We start from the raw sequence: 22,158 nt of genomic DNA, 5'->3' as shown, positions 1-22,158 counted from the left end.
GCTGCTTGGGCATTTAGGAATAATACCCCTCTTTGATATTCTGGATCGTGCGGTACAACTTGTTATGAAACTATTCCCTCTCTAATTAGTGCATTGTCCTGTCTTTTAGTACATGGTACCTAAGAAAGCGAGAACTGGCCAAGAAGCCAATGCTACCTCAGGAGTGGTTGATGATTCATTGCTTGACACTGCGAGTGAGGGTAGTCACGTTGTTATTACCCTGTCTGGTTCTTCTATTCTAGAGCAGACTATCCTAGTTCCTACACCTACGGAGGGTACTACTATCCCTCTCATTGATACTCATATTCTACCTCTAGCCCCAGCTTCCGGTTCTGGTATTTCTGATGGGGATCTTAGGGGAGCTATTCAGATGTTGACCCAGATAGTGGCCTCTCAGGCCTAGAGTTCAAGTGTTGCGCCTAGTTCATCCAGTCAGCAAGGGGATTCCACCAATTCCAGGGTGAACAAATTTCTTCAGTTAGACCCTCCAGTATTTACGGGTGCCAATCCAGAAGAAGTCCCTCAGGATTTTATTAATGAGATGCATAAGACCCTTAGGGTGATGCGTGCAACTGAGACAGAGAGAGTAAAGTTGGATGCCTACCATCTGAAAGGGGTGGCCTATTCCTGGTTTGAGTTGTGGGAAGATTCACGTGAGGAGGGTAACCCTCCGATGAGGTGGAGCGAGTTTGTTGATGCCTTTATTGATCATTTCCTGCTTGCCGAGCCAAATGCAGTCCTTGCAGCAAAGTTTGAGAATCTGACGCAGGCTAGAAGAAATGTGTGGGAGTACCATATGGAGTTTTCTTACGTGTCTAAATATGCTATTCATATGTTGCCCACAATGGAAGCCAGGGTGCGTCGGTTTGTTCAGGGCCTAAATCCTTTGACTATTAATGAGGCTTCTACAGCTGCATGGAATTATGACATGAATTATGGGAAGATGGTGGCATTTTCTCAAGCCATAGAGAATTGTAAATTGAAGAACAAAATGGAGAGAGAGGGTAACAGAAAGACCCGGTCTACGAGCAACATGGGTGAGTCATTCGGTGGGGGAAGATCAGCTTTCAGGGGAGGATCATCAGGGCCGTCCCAGTCTGTTGCATAGTCTTCAGCTAGTGCTCTACCATCAGGGCCCAGCCAGTAGAAGCAGTGGAGTCGTTTTAGGCCCAGTCAAGGCAACAGAGAATCCTATTAGCAGGGTCAGTCAGGAGAGAGATCCCAGCAACAATAGAGGTCTCCATGCCCCAAGTGCGGGAAGATGCACTTAGGGGTTTGCTACTTGGAGTTACCCATATGTTATGGATGTGGGATGAGGGGCCACATCTAGAGGCATTGTCATACATCCCGCCAGGGAGCGGGTAGGGGCACAACACAGTCATCCCATCCAGTAGCTGCTACATCCTCATCCCCCTCTCCAACTCGAGGTGCCCCAGCACTCACATGGCATGGTGTAGCTAGGGGTGGTGCATAGAGTTCAGGAGGACTCAGCCGGTTCTATGCTATAAGTGGTCACCAAATTACAGAGGCTTCTCCAGATGTTGTTACAGGTATTCTGACTGTCCAATCTCATGATGTGTATGCACTTATTGACACAAGTTCCACCTTGTCATATGTTACCCCTTTTGTTGCTATGGAATTTGGGATAGAACTGGATGAGCTTCATGAGCCATTTTCATTGTCTACTCCGGTGGGTAAGTCTATTACGGCTGCTCGAGTTTATAGAGGATGTGTTGTTACGGTATAGGGTAGGGATACCACGGACGATCTTATTGAATTAGGGATCGTCGATTTTCATGTAATAATTGGAATGAATTGGCTTTATCCATGCTTTGCCAAGCTTGATTGTCGGAATAGAACCATAAGGCTTGAGTTTCCTAATGAGCTCGTTGTTGAGTGTAAGGGAGATAATGTAGTGCCTAAAGGTTGGTTTATTTCATACCTTAAGGCCGCGAATATTATCAAGAAGGGGTGTATCTATCATTTAGTTTGTGTTGCGAACACCAATGTCGAGGTGCCTAGACTTGAGTCTGTATCAGTTGTGAATGAATTTCTGGATGTCTTTTCAGATGAGCTCCCTGGGATTCCGCCAGACAGGGAGATTGATTTTGGGATCGATGTGATGCCAGGCACGCAACCTATATCAATTCCACCTTAAAGAATGGCACCGGCAGAACTGAAAGAGCTAAAGGAACAATTGAAGAATTTGCTAGAAAAGGGTTTCATCCGGCTGAGTGTGTCTCCGTGGGGCGCACCGGTCTTGTTTGTAAGAAAGAAAGATGGGTCGCTGAGGATGTGTATTGACTACTGGCAACTCAACAAGGTCACAATCAAAAATAAATATCCTCTACCAAGGATAGATGACTTGTTTGATCAATTGCAAGGTGCTTCGTGTTTTTCAAAAATTGACTTGCGGTCTAGGTATCATCAATTGAAGATAAGGGAGCAGGATATTCCAAAAATAGCTTTCAGGACTCGGTATGGGCACTTTGAATTTATGGCGATGTCTTTTGGGCTAACAAATGCCCTGGCAGCTTTTATGGATCTTATGAATCGAGTCTTCAAACCTTTTTTAGACTCCTTTGTGATAGTATTCATTGACGATATTCTTCTATATTCCCGAAGTCGAGAAGACCATGCTAACCATCTAAGGGCAGTTCTACAGACTCTTCAGCAACATCAACTATATGCAAAATTTTCGAAATGAGAATTCTGGCTTGAATCTGTCGCGTTCTTGGGTCATGTCGTCTCTAGGGAAGGAATTATGGTTGATCCTCAAAAAAGATTGCAGCAGTTAGAAATTGGCCCAGACCTACCACTTCAACAGAGATTCACAATTTCTTGGGTTTGGCTGGGTACTACAGGATATTTGTGGAGGGGTTTTCTACTCTTGCCTCTCTATTGACTAAATTGACCTAGAAAGCAATTAAATTCCAATGGTCTGATGCTTGTGAAAGGAGTTTCCAAGAATTGAAATCAAGACTGACTACAGCGCCGGTATTAACCCTACCAGAGGGTACAGAGGGATTTGTGGTGTATTGCAACGCTTTAAGGATCGGGCTTGGGTGTGTGTTAATGCAACACAGCAAGGTTATAGCCTACGCTTCTAGGTAACTCAAGAACCATGAAAAGACCTATCCATCCCATGACCTAGAGCTTGCAGTAGTGGTGTTTGCACTAAATATTTGGCGACGTTATTTGTATGGGGTGCATATTGATGTATTTACGGACCATAAGAGCCTTCAATATATTTTCAAGTAGAAGGAGTTGAATCTCAGACAAAGAAGATGGCTAGAGTTACTCAAGGACTATGACATTGATATTCTCTATCACCCGGGAAAGGCCAATGTTGTGGCAGATGCTCTTAGTCGAAAATCCATGGGAAGTTTGGCTCATTTGGAGGCATATCATAGGCCGTTGGCCAGGGAGGTTCACCAGTTGGCTAATTTGGGAGTTCGCCTTGCAGACTCTAATGAAGGAGGGGTAACCGTGCAGAATAGGGCTGAATCATCGCTCGTGGCGGATGTGAAAGATAAGCATTTCAATGATCCGTTGTTAGCACAATTGAAGGAGGGGATTCATAAACACAAGACCACAGCTTTTTCCTTTGGCATGAATGATGGTACCCTACAGTACCAAGATCGCCTATGTGTTCTGGATATTGACGGTCTTCAGGAGAGGATCATGGCAGAAGCTCACACTTCCAGGTACTCCGTGCACCCAGGTTCTACGAAAATGTTTCATGATCTCAGGGAAGTTTATTGGTGGAATGACATGAAGAGGGATGTGGCAGACTTTGTGGCTAGATGTCCGAACTGTCAGTAACTGAAGGCCGAACATCAAAGACCTGGTGGATTGGCTCAAAGCATAGAAATTCCAATGTGGAAACGGGAGATGATCAATATGGATTTTGTGGTAGGGTTGTCGCGCACTCCGCGCAAATTCAACTCAATTCAGGTGATCGTGGATCGACTCACAAAATCAACACACTTCTTGCCAGTTAGATCTACTGACACAGCGGAACAGTATCCTCAGTTGTATATCAAAGAAACAGTCAGGTTGCATGGCACTCCAGTCTCAATCATTTTAGATCGAGGGGCTCATTTCACTGCCAACTTTTGGAAGAAATTTCAGCAAGGGTTGGGAACGCAAGTAAATCTTAGCACATATTTCCATCCTCAAACCGACGGGCAAGCAGAGCGGACTATTCAGACGCTTGAGGACATGTTGCGTGTTTGTACTCTTAATTTCAAAGGTAGTTGGGATGACGATTTTCCACTCATAGAATTTGCTTACAACAACAGTTTTCATGCTAGTATCCATATGGCACCATTCGAGGCACTGTATGGTAGGAGATGTAGGTCTTCCATTGGGCGGTTCGAGGTTGGAGAAGCAGAATTGATAGGGTCGGATCTCATGCATCAGGCCATGGAGAAAGTCAAGATTATTAAGGAGAGGTTGAAAACTGCTCAGAGTCGCCAAAAGTCTTATTCGGATATTCGTCACAGAGATTTGGAGTTCAAAGAAGATGATTGGGTATTTTTGAAGGTTTCCCCCATGAAGGGCATCATGCGATTCGGGAAGAAAGGGAAATTAAGAATGAGGTATGTTGGACCGTATAGAATCATTCAGAGGATTGGTCAGGTGTACAAGCTCGAGCTGCAACCTGAGATGTCGTTGGTATATCCAGTCTTCCACGTGTCTATGTTGAAGAAGGTAGTGGGAGATTCGTCCGCTATTGTGCCAATTGAAGCTATTGAGGTTAATGAAGAACTATCTTATGAAGAAATTCCAGTTGCCATTCTTGATAGGCAAGTCCGGAAATTGAGAAATAAGGAAATTGCCTCCGTAAAAGTGTTATGGTGGAACCAGCAGGTTGAGGAAGCCACTTGAGAAGCCGAGGAAGAAATGAGAAAGAGGTACCCACATTTGTTTGAATAGTCATGTAATAGCTTTTATGCATTTGGTTCCTATGAACTCTTATCTTTTGATTTGATCTATGTTAAATTATTCCATTTTGGTTATATATGTTGCCTATGTGGACATGGTTGGTGTTATACAAGTTATGCTATGTCTATGGAACATGTATATTCTATTAGGATATGTATCTGGGGCCCTCCGACAGGTGGATAGGCCTAGTTACAAAGGAAACTCGGGCGAAAATTTCTGGAATTTAAGGAGTTAGCCAAATTCGGGGTTGTTGATATATTTCATGATGTGAAAAAAAAAACTGAAGTTACATAAGGATGGCTAATGAATGAAACTTGATCCTCATTCGAGGATGAATAATCCTAAGCGGGGAGAATGTAAAGCCCCAAAAATATTTTGCAAAGTAATTTAAGATTTCGTGGTGCCAAGGTAGGCTAATTGTTTTATCTCGCGTGCAAAATGATGATTCATGATATAATGGATATCAATTAGATATGTTAATAAGCGTATAAGTTATATTATAAGTGATTTGGGGTCTAAGGAGAGAACTAAGTCTAAGCCAAGTTGGAAAATTTCATAATGGACTAAAGTTGTGAATGAGTACACACAAGACCTCAATTTGGACAATCATATCTCCAGTTATATAAGGTGTTGTATGATGCAAAACCTATCAAATTAAAGCTCTTTGAGTCTAGTTTCCAACACATCAAAAACCGTTTGTCATTTGGAAGTGCATATAGAAAGTTATGACCATTTTACCGGACCTGTGTCAGATGCGCATCCGCATCGCAGCCGCGGGAAAACTGATAATTTCTGCCTCCGAGCACGGCCACCGCATCCCGGGCGCGGTTTGACCGCGGTCGCGCGCCTGGAAGCCCTATAAATACCCCAAGACCGGGTATGGAGAGTCTCTAAGTCATTGTTTTGAGCTAATGCTTGCTCTATCAAGGGAATCCGTCCCATACTTCCCTCCTATGATCCAGGGTAATGTTTTTGGAGTATTTTGAGTTGATTAATACTCCTAAACACTTATATTAAGAAGGATTGATCTTGAAAATTCATAGATTCCCATTCAATCCCTAAATTGATCAAGAACACTACAAGTGGGGATTCTCAAGGTTCTTACTATAAGAGGTATGTCTATCATCTCTAACTACTCTATGGTGATTATTTATGTATGATATATACGTTAAAACTCATGGGATGGTGATTGGAAGTCATAGGTGCCTAACCTAGGTTGTGTTGGTGTTCAAGGGATTGTAAGATGGGTTATTGAGGTATGATACTTGGGTGTAATAGTATTATGTATACATGCATGTATAAATTAGGTTTGTGAGAAGATTGATGGAGATAAATAAGTAAATATTGGGTTGGGGAATGAAGGAAATCTTGTAAAAGAGATTTAAAATCAAGATGCTCAACTAGTATTTGATAAAATGCTCAATTGAGCTGAAACCAGGAGTGTCTTCCTAATTTGTGTTCAATTTTGTCATGGCTCAAGTAGATTGGGATTTCTAGAATTTCCGGAATGTCGTAGTAACTTAAGAAAAGCTTAAACAAGGTATGTATGGCTAAAAAACCCTCCTCGTAGAAATTGAGCTTCCAGGGGGCCCGTGTAAATGTTGTATGTTCGAAATGTGATTGATGCAATGCTTGTTATCTTAAGTGAATTGATGTTGTGAAAATGTATACGGTAAGTACTTCTTTATGTGTTTAATGTGCTATTCTTGTAAATGGAAGATGTGTGGAGAACATGATGTGTGTGCTAAATGCCTAACTATCATGCCAAGGTTACTTTGGAACTAATATGCCAAACTTGATGAATTTCCTTCTATGCTTATGACTTAAATTGCTTTTGTATATGCATATGACTTTAAGTGGCAAGGTAAATGTTATAAATGTGAACAATGTGAAATGTGAGTTATGAAATGTGGAAATTGTGGCCCCAAGCGCCTGTAAACTAATACATGTGTAGACAAAGATTGGTGTGAGATGAATAACAGAAAATGGTAACGTCTCGGGGAAACGGCTTAGCTGATCAGGCCGTGATCGGATGCCATGATATATGTATACACATATGGTGGTAATGTATTGATGATCGAAACTGGAAAGTGTGAACGAAATAATGGTAACGTCTAGGGAAGTCGGCTTAGCCGATCGGGCCGTGATCGGACTCTACTCACAGAAGCAGTGGTAATATGGATAATGATGCAATATTGTGAGATGCTCCAATCTAAAATTTCAAGAACTATGTGAAAATCAAGTGAACCTCCTTATATTGACGGCATGGTGCTTATTTGATACTTTGTTGTCTATACGATTTCCTCTTTACTCTTGTATGGTTGTTCTCTCTAACAGGATGGTGTTTAGTTATACATACTAGTACTATTCCATGGTACTAACGTCCCTTTTGCCGGGGACGCTACATTTTTAAATGTTTGTCGGTGGCTCCATAGCGGATAGTGCCAATCGTGTGTAGCGGAGCATCCTTTTCTCAAAATCTTGGTGAGCCCCTTCCTCCTTCAAGGGGTCATGTTGTACACCTTTTGTTATAGATATCCATTTTGAGGTATAGTCGAGGCCTTGTTGCCAACGTTGTTATCCATGTCTTTTGTATCCCTAAAGGCTCTGTAGACGTTTGTGTAGGTTATGTACGGGTATTGGATAGGTCAATGAACCATGTTGTAACCTTGTACTCTTGCTTTCTTTTAAACTATAACTGTATAGAATCTTGGACACTTAACTACGATTTAGTGTTGTGATATAAAATGAACTAAAATGTTAAATGTACTATCTTTCCTTGTCTAAATAAACTAAAGCATGGTTTCCTTATTCATATTGAGTTGGATGGGTAGTGTTTGATAAGGCTTGCTCAGTTGGGTTCACTCGATTGAGCGTCGGTGGCGCCTCCCGAGGTTGGGGCATGAAACATACCCCCGAGTTCGATGGCCCATTTGGCCAATCAACGTGATAGTTCGGGCTTATGCAATATGCTTCGGAGAGGGTACGTTGTTAAATCGCAAATACAGTGGCATTGAAAATAGGGTTTCAGTTTTGGCGATGCACTTATTAATGCAAGAGCTAATTTTTCTAGGTGCGGATACCTGGTTTCGGCATCCCCTAGGGTCCAACTTACATAATAAACAGGAAATTGCATACCTTGCTCTTCTCGAACCAGCACACCGCTTACCGATATCTCAGATACAGCCATGTATAGATACATCATTTCATCCTCTTTTGGCATGTGGAGCAAAGGAGGACTAGTCAGGTACCGCTTTAGTTCCTCTAAGGCGTGTTGGCATTCTGGAGTCCACTCGAAGTTGTTTTTCATTTTGAGTAAAGAGAAGAAATGGTGACTGTTGTCTGACAACCTTGATATGAATCTGCTAGAGGCGCCATTCACCCTGTCAGCCGTTGCATGGCCTTTACATTATTTATCATCGTGATTTCTTTGATGGCCTTGATTTTGTCGAGGTTGATCTCGACCCCCCTGTTCGATACCATGAAGCCTAAGAATTTGCCCGAGCCCACTCCGAAGGTGCATTTCTCGGGGTTAAGCTTTTTGTTGTAACTTCTGAGGATGTCGATTGTTTCCTGCAAATAAGTCAAATGGTCCTCTGCGTGCAGGGATTTAACTAGAATGTCATCAATAGAAACTTCCGTGGATTTGCCTATTTGATGGTCGAACGTTTTATTAACTAGCCCCTGCATTTTTCAGCATGAAGGGCATTACATTGTAACAATCGGTACCATACTTCGTGATGAATGAAGTCTTTTCCCTATCCTCGGGGTTCATCTTAATTTGGTTATACCCCGAGTAGGCATCGAGAAAGGTGAGGGTCTCATGGTCGGCCGTAGCATCAATCAGACGATCGATGTTAGGCAATAGGAAAGAATCCTTGGGGCACGCCTTATTTAAATCTTTATAATCTATGCACATTTTTAACTTATTTCCCTTTTTGGGCACTACCACTACGTTGGCCAGCCATTCGGGATACTTTACCTCTCTGATAGACACTATTTTAAGGAGTTTCGTTACCTCGTCCTTGATGAATGTGTTTTTTACTCCGGACTGGGGTCTTCTTTTTTGCTTCACCGATTTATACCCGGGGTCGACACTCAATCGGTGGGTGGTTATTTCCAGCGGGATTCCTGTCATATCTAAATTGGATGAAGCAAAATAGTCGATGTTGTTAATAAGGAATTGAATGAGTTTTTTCCTAAGTTCGGGGTTAATCCTGTTCCGGGAGATGCTCGATCAAAACTGCTTGCTCTAGTTCTTCAATTGTCGATTTCGTTGCATCCGACTCTTCAGGGGTAATAAAAGTTCGAGGGTCGAGGAAATCTCTTCATCGTCCTCGGGGGTTTGTATGCTCCTGACTCATTCGAGGTGGAGTGTATGGGGCTTGGTGCCTCCTGGTAAATGTGAACATTTCTTTGATGCATGTTGTTCTCCATATATGGTTGTTATGCCATCTTTTATTGGAAATTTTATCATCTGGTGCATAGTTGAAGGCACCGCCCTCATGTTGTGTATCCACGGCCTGCCAAGCAATGCGTTGTGCCTCATGTCAACAATGATGACGTGGAACTTGGTATTCTGAACTGTACCGGACATGTCAACCGGGAGGACGATCTCTCCTTTCGTTATTTCGCCGACCATGTTGAAGTCGTGGAGGACGCGGGAGGCGGATACGATCTGATCGAGCAACCCAAGTTGTTCTACTACCTTTGACCTGATTACGTTGGCCCAGCTGCCTGGATCCACGAGCACACGTTTAATTTGAACATTGCTTAAATGAAATGAAATTACCAGCGCGTTATTGTGTGGTTCTGCCAAGGTCTCGAGATCCTCCTCGCTGAATGCGAGGGTGTCTTCGATCATGCGATCTCGGATCGGACCCTCGATTGCAGCGGATATTTTTAGCCGTTTGATCACGGGTTCATGGGGAATGTCGGTCCCCCTGATAATCATTTGAACGACATGCCGAGGAATCTCTCTTTTTGCCCAGGTTGGATGTTTCCGAGTTTCCCGGTGAATTTCTCGGCACGCTCGCTGGTTAATGTGAGGACTGGTGTTAATGCCTTGGGCGTCGCACGAGGTCGTACCATTAGGAATCAGCTCAGGTATGTTCTCAGGGTTTCGTGGTGGCACACCCATACCTGGATTAACCGTACCACCATTCCCATAGTTTTTGAGGCTCTTGTTTTCACGCACACTTGCTAGTTTAGGCATTTTAACCGGAAATCAAAGATCTTGGACAATAAAAAGTGTGAAAGATAACTTGCGTTGTGTAGTAAAACGAGCAAGAAAAATAATCACTATTATTTTTAGCTCCACAGTGGGCACTAAACTGTTTACCGTAAAAATGATAATAACAATTAAATTTGATTTAGTGGTTTTAAAAACACGTGATCTATTTTTATGTTAGTTGTTAGGCAGTCGATGATATGTGGAATACTTAGAAATGAGATAAGAGCTTAAAAACGAGATGATAACCAGACCGAATCGCTGTCGATCGGGGCCTCGAGCTTGCCTATACGAGGGCCTCGGGGTCTAGTCTGAAGCTCGGCTGGGAGCTATCGAGGGCGGTCAATAGAGATTAACAGTTATAAATAAATTAATGACAGCTCTTTATGGCCAATAATAAGCGATAAATGATGAACTTTAAGTAGAACACAATAAATATAGACAATAAATGGGGTAATGAAATCAAGAGAATGTGTTAGAGAGCAGAGAGAATGTTCTTGTGAATTTAGTATGGAGCAACAAATATTTTCAAAGTGACAAGGGTCCCCTTTATATATGAGGGGGAATCTCAACATAGTATAAGTGTATTTATTACAAAGATATGGGGATGGGACAGCTAGTTGACGCCATGATTCGGGTCTGAACTTAGCTCACTAGACTTTGTCAGTCCTAGTTGTGCGCCTTAGGAACTCCGCACTTTTCCATCACAGTCGCTGGTCCGCATTGCCCCGAGGTCGAGCATCAATAGCCCTCGAGGATGAACCTCGTCCCTTGTCTCGAACCTTGTGAAATGTGCTTATGAGGCATCGTAATGATGGAAAATTGGACCTTTCGATTTTACTGTATACAAAAGGTGTTGAACTTGGCACAAGTCATCTTTGAATGTCACACAGCTGAATATTACTCATGTTTTGTTAGTAATTTCCATTGCTCATGGCAGATCCTCGAGGCTGGAAAAAAAATACTTTCTTCCTCTAGTAGATTTTTAGGCATTTTCTCAAATTGCAGAGAAACACATCGCCTTTCATCATTGGTGTATGAACACTGCAATTTTAATGGACTGGTTTAAGAATAGGTATCTGTGAGACACCTTTCACATGTCCCGAGGGAAGCACATTGACAAGTTGAGATTACAACTCTAAAATTCCTCAACGAATGAAAGGCAATACACTGCAAGAAGACAGAAAAGATAATAAGATAATAGACAATAAAGATGCTGAAACAAGAAAGGATCAAGGAACATGATCCATTCTTTAAAGAATCCACACAAAGAAAAAAGTTTAATCAGAGGGAGGGTAACAAAGAGGTGAAAGAGCAAAATTGCAAGTTTAGATCTTGGGCTATACACACATATCTTACAATTGAAACTTGAGTAGAACAATCCCAAAAGTAGCTTAATCGATATGCCTAAACAATGAAACCAACTTCGTATATGAAATACTAGACAGAATGAGCAGTACAAGCAAAACAAACAGACATATGTCGTATTGCATAACCTCTTGCATCACTCAGTTGATCATTATCCAGAGGAAAACTTATGGAATGATATTCACCTACCAAAAGGCAGTTACAGATTAGGCGCATGTCCATTACTTTGCATCTGCCTTAGCAACATCTTAACATCTCCCTTCTTAAATAAACCGTCGATAACCAAACCTGTAATGTCATTATCAAAATTTGACATCGACTTTCTTACTAGTTTTATTTTCTCATAGGAATTTCGGATGTTTCTAATTTGAAATGATCCTATTAGATGAACTGGTGCAAACAGTCTTGAAAGGAAAGGGCTTCTATTAACATTTAGTATAACACTCAATATTTTGCAAGAAATTTGAAAGGTCGTAAGCCTTTAACTCTACCACAAAATTTGAAAGCAAAGTTAACTCAATATGTATGTGTAGTCCAATATTAATAATTATACGCATGAATAACAAATATATGGACAAAGAAATTGAAAAATAAAATTACGATAAGTTAAGTATCAATTATTTGGTGTAGCCTCTTAAGAATTACGTTCATTGGAACAAAACAGTATACCTTAGAGCCTTGATGACAACACTGAAGTGCCCTCTAAGCGGCGAAAGAACTCTCATGCGATTCTTAAAAATAGGAAATGATTGTCACATTTAAAAAGACTTTCTTCACATTATTGTATACACTCATAAAATGCAATAGTGCACTTTCAACAACACCTGATGCTAACTCCAATCAAAATTAGAAAACACTTGGTCTTGGAAGAAGACTTTGTAGCTAATAGAAGGAGAGAATTGCAAAAAAAGAGAGCACAAATTTCAATACCAAATAAATAAACGAGGCATAAGGTATATACATGTATTTGACCTGCAAAGTTTCTAAAGAGACAGGCCCCTCTACTTGTTGCTACAGATTCTCAAAGACAGAGTTCCCCTGAAAATTGGAAATGTGACTCTTCTGTTTCTTACCCGAGGAGCAACTGGCTTCATTGATCATGACCTTGTATTCACTATTGTTATATCGGGTCCTCCTTATCCCGGTGGAATATTCTGTTGGTTCATTGTTATTTTCCCTCATTCGTGACAAGGCCTCAACCTTAGCTTCTTCTTTATACAACAAACGAAGTCCATACCTCTTCACTTCTCCAGAAAAAGATAGCCAAATAATCTCATAGTCATTTGGTGTACAAACAAAAAATACAGTGGAAAATGGAATGTTAGATTCTGTAGCCCATTCTGATAAGGCAAGTTTCTGGGTCATCCACGACATCCCGTCATCACATACGGGAATCAATTGAGTTGTGGTGTCAACTAATCTGCCAGAGTAACATACAACAAATCCCAAGAATTTATCAAGTATATACCAATTTTCGGGCAAATTAACTAATACACTTCTATCCCTTCTCTTATGGAGGAACCAACTTGGGATCTCAGGGATGTCATCATCAGGAACCTCACTGGTAAATACTCTTAGTGACAAGGAATCTGTTGTAGACGAGATATTATGAAACAATGAATTACAGATGGAATCATTGCTCCAATAATCTGCATGTATTGTATCTAATTCTGGTGGAAGTTCTGGCAGCTGTGTAAGCCTCTGGCAATATCTTAAGTCCAAGATTCGAAGAGCACCAAGTTGGGTTATGCTTCGAGGAAAATGCTCAAAATTATTTCTATTGAGCTTCAACTTTTTCAAAGAAGATAACGATCCAATATCTTACGGAAGTCCTCCATCTAGTAGATTGCAGTTTTTGAGACTCAAAATTTCAAATGACCGTAATCCAGGGAACTCAAAATACACTCCATCTTTGAAGCAGCCTCCAAACATCAAAATTTTAAGTTTGTTTAAGCGTACGATGGTAGACGGAGGTCGTGAAATTAGAGTACCTCTGGCATCAAGCTCCTCCAAGTTTTCTAAATCCCCTATCTCCTCTGGCAAGCTTTCCAGTTTTGAGAAATCCAACACACTCAGACTAATCAAATTTTTCAACCTACAGATGCTACTTGGAAGAGCTACAAGGTTTCTCGTTCCCCGCAAATTTAGCTCGGTAATATGAGTTTGGTACTGAAAAATAGATGATGGCAGTTCCCTTATCCCAGAGTCTTCCATGTGAATTTGTATCTTCGGCTTCATTCTCCCGTGGATTTCTGGAATTTTCTCTAACCTATAGCAATATTTTAAATCCAGATATTCAAGAGATTCCACATTAACACATGGAAACCTCTTGAGGCTTTTACAATAACAAAATTCTAACTTAATGAGTTTTCTGCAACATCCCAGGGAATGCTGAACCTCTTCAAGATTACTACAATTATAAAAATTCAAATACTCCAAATTTGGCATCCCCGCGAAATCAGTTGTTCGCGTCAGGCTTTTAGAGTAGCTGAGATCTATCCTCCGTAGAGACGGTAAATGTTGTTCATAACATAGAGAGAATGAGAGAAATAATTGCATCTAATCTTACTATGAAAAATAATTGAAGGAGCTTTTAAATTGAGCTTGTTAGTTAAAATGATGATGGGAAGATTTGGAGAAAAATGACATGAAGATCATACAATAATATTGAGAACAACCCCAAATAATATAAAATTATTTTTTTTAGATGGAAATACAAATATTTGAGGTTATGGAATTAATAGCCCTTGTTCGCCTAAAGACATGCATCATAATTGTAGCAAAAATAGGAAGTACCTCAAATAATACATGACAAAAGCAAAAATATTTGTTCATCAACACTAAATTAAAGGACAAAGAGAGTTAGAGAAAACTAATTGGCAATAAAATAAAACTCTACTATCGTACCTTTATTTCCATCCATAAATAATGCAGTGAACTGCCCCGGAGTCGAAGGTGAACAAGCATTTTGGGTTCAAATGTAGATGGCAACGAATCCCAAATATAGCTAGTCCAGACAAACCAATGCAGGCTGTTGATGGAACCATCATAGATCCACCACCCCTCTATGTTTAATATCCTAAGCCTTTTCATATTTTTCATGACCTCATTGCTAATGAGTAGTGTACCAGAATAAGAAGAAACCCAGATTGCTTCCATTGCCATGGTCCTCTGGTAAAAAGATCATTAGGAAATGCTGATGTTACTTTAGAAAAATACTTTTTGCAATTAATTTTATAGTTCTATTTTCTAATATTACATTTTTCCTAGAAGTTCATTATAGTCATGTTTATATGTTTTTCATGTTGCGATACAAAGAAATTGCAATTGAATCAATACCAATAAATTGCAGTGACTTTTTTTTTTTTAAAAAAAAAATGGTAAAGTGACTCACTGATTGAGTTATTATGTAATAAAATATCATGAGATTTTCAAGTTAATCCAAAGAATGACATTGGATCAAACACGTAAAGTGGCTACTAGTCTAATCCATTGCTAAAAAATGTAAGAAAAACGAATTAGGCAACGTAAGGCTACTGATATAAACAAATTAGGAAATTAATGTTTTTTTAACTAATTAGGTAACTAATATTACTTTTGCTTCTCCTACTAACTAAAGTAAACAACTAAAATGACGTACCTGCAAGACCATGAAGCAAGAGGAACAAATAATTGGAATTGACTGCCATATGTGTCTTTGGAATATAAAATTAGAAATTAAATATTATTGGATTGTTTAGCCTACTTACTGTATTATTGGTCATCACTTCTTCGACTTCCTCGGCGAGCCATAGTCTGCAACGTTCTCCGGGATCTTTTTGAAAATTCACTATATATTTACCCATATTCTGTATTAAGTCATGCATTTGAACATGATTATATTCAGAGATGAACACAAGAGATTGGTGAATTAAAATATGCAATCCATATTCAGCTCCAATATGACAACTCTCAAGAATTTTTAAGATGTAATCTTTTCCTTTCCCTCGTAAGAAGCATGCTATATCTAGAAACATCTCTTTTTGTATGAGCTCTAATCCATCATAACTAATTTTGAGCTTTTAAGAACTTTTGAATTAGAATTGATTTTCATTTGTTCTATAGCACTTCTCCAAACGGTTATATCCCTCTTATGTAACAAAGAACCCCACATTTTGAGGGATGAAGGAAAGCCTTTAGCATGACTTACTACCTCCAACGAAAGCTTCTTAAAATGCTCGTCTGGATTTTCTTTATCGAAAGCACGTTGACAGAACAATTGCATAGCTTCATGATCAGGTAGCATAGTCACTTCATATATTGCAGCATCCTTCTCTATCAAATGCTTGGCTCTAGTTGTTACTACAACCCTACTGCCATTAACAAACCGACCAATATCACCTGCTAAATACTCCAATTAGCACCTTCTTAGAGCAAAGTCTGTCCGGAATCATCTGCTTCCCATCTTGCTTTTTATTGACGTAATCATCTTTTCTTCTTAACAATTCAGAGAGAAGGGTATTTTGCAAAGAATACAGTTGATGTCTGTTTTCATTTTCTTTAATATCCGCAAGGAAACAAGCAGCTTCAAATTGATGTGATAAAGTGTCAAAATGGCTCTTGCTATTGTCGTCTTCCCTAGACCGCCCATGCCCCAGATCCCCAATATGATCCGAACACCATTGATTCCTATCTTAAGTAGAGACTTTAATTTGTCCGGATGAGTATCTATTCCCACAATATCACGCAAAGAAGACAAAGTAGTACTATTGCACAATTTGGAAATTTCGTCTGAATATTCTCTGCTTCAATCCTATAAAAATAAGAAGACTAATTGTGGATAAATATAAGAAAGTCAAGTATTAGTAAGCATTTCATAATTTTTTTTATTGCAAAGGGGTAGAGGAAGGGAGAGAAGATTGCAAGGTAAGAAATCGAACTCTCATCAACTAGGTAAATAGCCAACAAACTGAGCTACTAAATATTGTTAATTTGCATAGATATGATTAAAAGACTACGTACAAAAAACAAACGCTTGAAGGAGAAATCAAAATATTATATGTGCAAGAATATTATTGAGGAATTGTAGTGATAGGAACTATAGTGACTTATGGCTGATATAAATATATTAGTCAATTATCATTCTGTTTTACAGAAATTATAAAATAAAACATTTCCAACGTCTAATGTACATTTTAAATAAACTGTTGCATATATATTTTAGTCGCCCATGGCGGATGTCTATTCTTTTAGATTGCACCTTTTTTTTTTGTTTTTTGATTAATTTATTTTTGGTGTTGCTCTTATTTTACGAATTTCAACATGGTTTACTTCAAGAAAATTGAATTTAAAAAAAAAAGGAATAAATAATTAATATGAAAAATATAAAGTAAAAATGTCAGTGTCTCATGTTTTTAGGTTAATTTTAGCTCTCGCACATTACAAGGAAGTGAAGCCACTCTACATTCAGTGGCACTCCGTGAGGTTTTAAATAGGAAACGTAATATTTCAGATTTCAGGGGTAATAGAAAAACGTGAATAGCTTAAGATGTTTTTTATTTATTCTCTCTAATTATACTGATAGGAACAATATCTTCTTACTGATAGAAATATATATAACAACCATCATTCTTTTCTTTTTCGGAAAAAAAATAAAAATAAATAAACGTCTAAATGACAATCAATGAAATTAGATTGTGGAAGCAGTATTCTAGCAAAATAAATTAATTAAGTTTCCATCTTTTAATTTTTATTTTGTAAATATGATAAATTTATTTAGTGTCTATTCTGTTTAACTCATTTTTGAGGTACAAATTCTTTTTTCTACAGTAGAATATGTAGTCTTCACATAAGCGACCACATTTGAATGAAAATTATTCCTTTTGAGCTCCTCACTTTGCTCCTGTGGTAATCTAAGGGTTGGAGTTGGAGGGTTCTTAGCACTTGAGCAAACCCTTTCTTGTCGTTTTCGCTTCTTATTTTTTGATTATATGCAATTACTATGTGTTTTTAACTCACCCGTCACTGACATCATATCCTTTTAGATTTGCAGCAGCAGTTAGAGCATTCCTCCATCTTTGGAGCTTCTCAATTCCTTCATCATCATCCTTATAGCTTGTTTCATGTTTGTCAAAGGCTTCAACAAAGCTCTCCCTCTGTTTCCGAACATGTGATGGATCCATATCATGGAAGACCGGTATGACAGTTTGTCCGCATTGATCCTTGCATTCCATGATCTTCACTAACCCATCTAAGCACCACCTCAATGTTGCATAATTCTTTGAGAAAACAACGAGGGCAACTTGAGACTGTTCGATTGTAACGACCCGGTCGGTTATTTTAAGAATTAACGCCTCGATCCCCAATTAACTGCTTTTTCCGTGTTTATTTCTGCTATTTTGATCTAGCGGGATGTTTTGCTTTGAGTTTCGGAGTATTTTGGGACACTTGGTCCCTAAAAGAGAGCTTAAGCTTTAGAATTTGGACCGTACTCAGGGCAGTATGAAGACGGCCTCAGAATGAAGTTTCATCGGTTCCGTTAGCTCCGTTGGGTGATTTCGGGTTTAGAGGCGTGTTCGGATTTTGTTTTGGAGGTCCATAGCTTATTTAGGCTTGAAATGCCGAAAGTGGAATTTTTGATGTTTCCAGTTCGATAGTGAGATTTTGATATCGGGGTCGGAATGGAATTCCAGAAGTTGGAGTAGCTCCGTAGTGTTGAATGTGAAGTGCTTGATCGAAAGCGTAATTTGAGAGTTTTTGGAGTTCTTATGTGTGACGTTAAATTGGTGTTTTGATGTTATTTTGAGCGTTCTGAAGGTTGGAACAAGTTTGAATGATGTTTTAGGATTAGTTGGCATGTTTGGTTTAGGTCTTGGGGGCCTCGGGTGTGTTTCGGATGCTCAACGGACCATTTTTGGACTTGGAGAAGGATCAATTTTTTGCTGGTTTTCTGTTGCAAACTTTTCTTCATCGCGATCGCGTGAGGACGCTCTCGATCGCGAAGGCTTAGATGAGGCAGAAGGGATTTTGTTCTATATGATCGAGGGAAATGGAGTGTGAACATGTAGTATTGGCAGAAGTTGAATCACGAACGCGTGGGCTACGACGCATTCGCGATGAGGAAGAACTGAGGCAGCTGAGGAGTGGAAGTTGCTCTTCACGATCGCATGAGGTCAACCGCGATCGTGTAGAGCTGAGCAGTGAAACATCGCGATCGCGTAGGGATTATCGCATTCGCGTAGGTTTAATTTGGGGGTTAGTGATGTTGCTCTTTGCGATCGCGTGGGAGTTTCCGCGATCGCGTTTAAGGTCGCGTCTGGGCAGAACATAATGTTCAAAATCGAGAGTTTTGAGTTCATATCACAAAATTGAATTTGGAGCTCGGTAGGAGACGAATTTTGGAAAGATTTTCGGAGGGAGTTTGTGGGTAATGATTCTTAACTCCTTTTTGCTTATAACTCATTAATCTAAACATGAATTCATCATCTAATTTCGGAGTTGGGTGAGAAATTGGGGAAATTTTTAGAAAAGTTCTTAGGCCTAATTTTGGGGTTTTGATCAAGATTTTGGCATCGAATTTGGATAATTTTGGTGTGGTTAGACTCGTGAGTGTGTGAGAGTTCATGATCCGTAACTTTTACCCGATTCTGAGATGTGGGCCCGGGGGACTTTTTAGGCAATTTTTTTAATTTCACGTGTTAGCTTCGAATTAATTAGTGGAATCAGTTACTTGAAGTTATATTTACATTATGCAATTGATTTGAATAGATTTGGGCCATTTGGAGTCGAGTACTCGTGGAAAGAGCGTGGTTTCAGGTTAATTTTTTGAGCTAGTTCGAGGTAAGTGGCTTTCCTAACCTTGTGTAGGGGAACAACCCTTAGGAGTTGGTATTGTTGATATATGAAATGCCTTGTACGTGAGGTGATGAGTGCACACATGTGCTAATTGTTGAAAATTCGGTTTTCATTAAGTAACTATAACTGTGTTTTCTTCACTATTTATACTACGTGCAATTTAAGCCTAGTGTTAGCTTAAGGAAGCGTGTCTAATTGACTTAATTGCTTTACTTGTTCAAACTGCTCTATTTAAATTATGTGCAGCAAGATAGGTTAGAAATACATGTTTGCCTTGGTATTAAATTTGAATTTAACTAAATATTCTTCGTATTGCTGTTGGGTGTTTACTTTGAGACTACGGGACGGTATCCCGGAAGATCCCCCTGCATGTTTACTTTAGGACTACGGATTTGTATTCTGGTAGATCCCCCTGCAAATTTATATTGGAGCTACGGGACTGCACCCGGTAGATTTCCCAAGTATTGGGTATTTACATTTGGGACTACGGATCGGGATTCCGGTAGATCCCAGTGCACTTTGAGTTGGACAACGGGACGATACCCAAGAGATCCACTAGATATTTATATTTGGGGACTACAGGGCGGTATCCTGGGAGATCCCCGGTTGCTATCTCTAAGTGGAGTTATGTTTTTATCTGGAATTTCTGTGTGTTGTATTTGTTGTTATTCTATTATCCTGTGTTACTTCACACTGTTAGCATCTAATTATATTGTCGTATTCTATACTGTTTTACCTCATTTTTCAGCTATAATCAGTAGGGCCCAGACCTTCCTCGTCACTACTCGACCGAGGTTAGGCTTGACACTTACTGTATACCGCTGTGGTGTACTCATGCCCTTTCTGCACATGTTTTTCATGTGCAGATCCAGGTTTTCCGGCTCAGCCCTACCATCCTTGAGGCGAGGCGATCCTTTAGAGACTTCGAGGTATATCTGCCGCATCCGTAGACCGAGGAGTCCCTCTCCATTCTCTCTTGTAGTTATAGCCCTTCTGTATTTACTTTATTTTAGACATTATGGAGTTAGCGCACAATGTAGTATCCATAGCTTGTGATTTCATGAGATTCTGATTTTTGGGAAATTGTTCTATTTGAGAGTTATATTTGCATATGCCGAGCGGTAGTTTAAACCTTCACTATGTTTATTCCGCAATTTTTATTAGTTTTATCTGTTGTTTTACCCTTTTTCCGCAATTATTTGGCTTACCCAGTCGTAGAGACTAGGTGCCATCACGATAGCTCACGGAGGGCGAACTGGGATCGTGACAAGTTGGTATCAGAGCTCTAGGTTCATAGGAGTCATGAATCACAAGCCGGTTTATTAGAGTCTTGCGGATCGGTACGGAGACGTCTGTACTTATCTACGAGAGGCTATGTAACTGTTATGAAAATTATACTTCATTTTAATTTCCTTGTCGTGCGAGGTTTTGATATAACAATTCTAAACTTTTGTCTTCTATTCTCTCACAGATGGTGAGGACACGTGCTACTAGAGATGATCAGGCACCCGCGCCCCCTACTTGAGCCGTCAGTGGTCGGGGCCGGGGTAGAGGCCAAGCACACACATGGTGCAGCCAGAGCACCCGAGCGAGCTGCCACTGAAGTACCACCAGCACTTCCAGCCGGAATTGTGGCACCTGATACGCCTACTGCTACTACTAATCCATCTCTCCAAGAGACTCTTGCACAATTCATGAGTATGTACACCACTCTGGCTTAGGCAGGGTTGCTTCCCCTTATGGAAGCCACATCTCAGACTGGAGGAGGACCACAGACTCCCACCACTCGCACTCCTGAGCAGCGAGTGCATGTTAATCAGGTCCTAGAGATTATTCCTGTATAGCCTGCAGTCGCAGATAAGCCCGAAGCCAGGGCAGTGGCTTCCGAGGATGAGCAGCGGAGGCTTGAGAGGTTCAAGAACTACAAGCCTCTTGTATTTAGTGGTCTAGCATCAACTGATGCTCTGGGATTCCTAGATAAGTTCTACCGTATCCTCTGTATCATGGGTATATCCGGATTGAGCGGGGTTTCCTTCACTACCTTCTAGCTTCGAGGAGCCGCCTATGTGTGGTGGTGTACTTATGAGTTAGACAGTCTGAATGAGGCAGCTTCCCTGACTTGGACTCAATTTTCAAATATGTTCCTAAGGGAGTATGTTCCTCAGAGCCTCAGGGGCGCATGGCCCATATAGTTTGAGCAATTGCGCCAGGGTGCTATGACTATCTTAGAGTATGCTGTCCATTTCACTAGCTTGGCTAGACATGCACTAGCTTTGGTTTCTACTGTTCGCGAGAGGGTTCGCCGGTTTATTAAGGGTCTCATTCCCAGCATCATGTCTAGCATGGCTTGTGAGTTGGAGGTGGATATTTCTTATTAACAGGTGGTGAGCATTGCTAGGAGAGTGGAGGGTATGCATGCTCAGGATAGAGGGGAAAGGGAGGCCAAGAGGTCTCGAGAGTCGAGCCTTTATTCTGGTGCCCGTACTCCAGCTGCAGTTTGTCATGGTATGGGTTATATGAGTCGCACCGTTCATTCAACTCTTCCAGCAACAAGTGGTATTCAGCTCCTCCTAGGCCTCAGGAGCCTTATTATGCACCTTCAGTATCTAGTGCGCCTCCTGCGCGGGGTGCTTTTAGTGGTCAGTCCAACAGACCTGGCCCGAGCCAGTGACAGCCGCCACGTCTTCCCATCGATTGTTTTGAGTGTGGTGACACACACCATATGGTGAGGGATCACCCCAAACTTAGGAGGGGTGCACCTCCACAGACTTCTCAGC

The 22,158-nt window shown here is 40.5% G+C and overlaps 1 protein-coding gene and 1 pseudogene across 1 annotated transcript; one reads left to right on the top strand and one right to left on the bottom strand.

The window, feature by feature from the left end:
* The first annotated feature begins 541 nt into the window (after positions 1 to 541).
* LOC138887601 (uncharacterized) lies at positions 542 to 3,825 on the top strand. Its single transcript, XM_070169366.1, has 4 exons — positions 542 to 1,037; positions 1,527 to 1,694; positions 2,070 to 2,129; positions 3,467 to 3,825. Exons 1-4 carry the CDS (start codon positions 542 to 544, stop codon positions 3,823 to 3,825), a joined length of 1,083 nt encoding a protein of 360 aa, XP_070025467.1.
* Positions 3,826 to 12,328: 8,503 nt separating this feature from the next.
* On the bottom strand, positions 12,329 to 21,077 carry LOC104231754 (TMV resistance protein N-like; annotated as a pseudogene).
* Between the last annotated feature and the right edge of the window lie 1,081 nt (positions 21,078 to 22,158).

This window comes from Nicotiana sylvestris, chromosome 3, assembly GCF_000393655.2.
Source record: "Nicotiana sylvestris chromosome 3, ASM39365v2, whole genome shotgun sequence".
NCBI classification, from domain to species: Eukaryota; Viridiplantae; Streptophyta; class Magnoliopsida; order Solanales; family Solanaceae; genus Nicotiana; species Nicotiana sylvestris.
The sequence above is the reverse complement of the archived record's forward strand: the minus strand, read 5'-3'. Positions and strand labels throughout refer to the sequence as shown.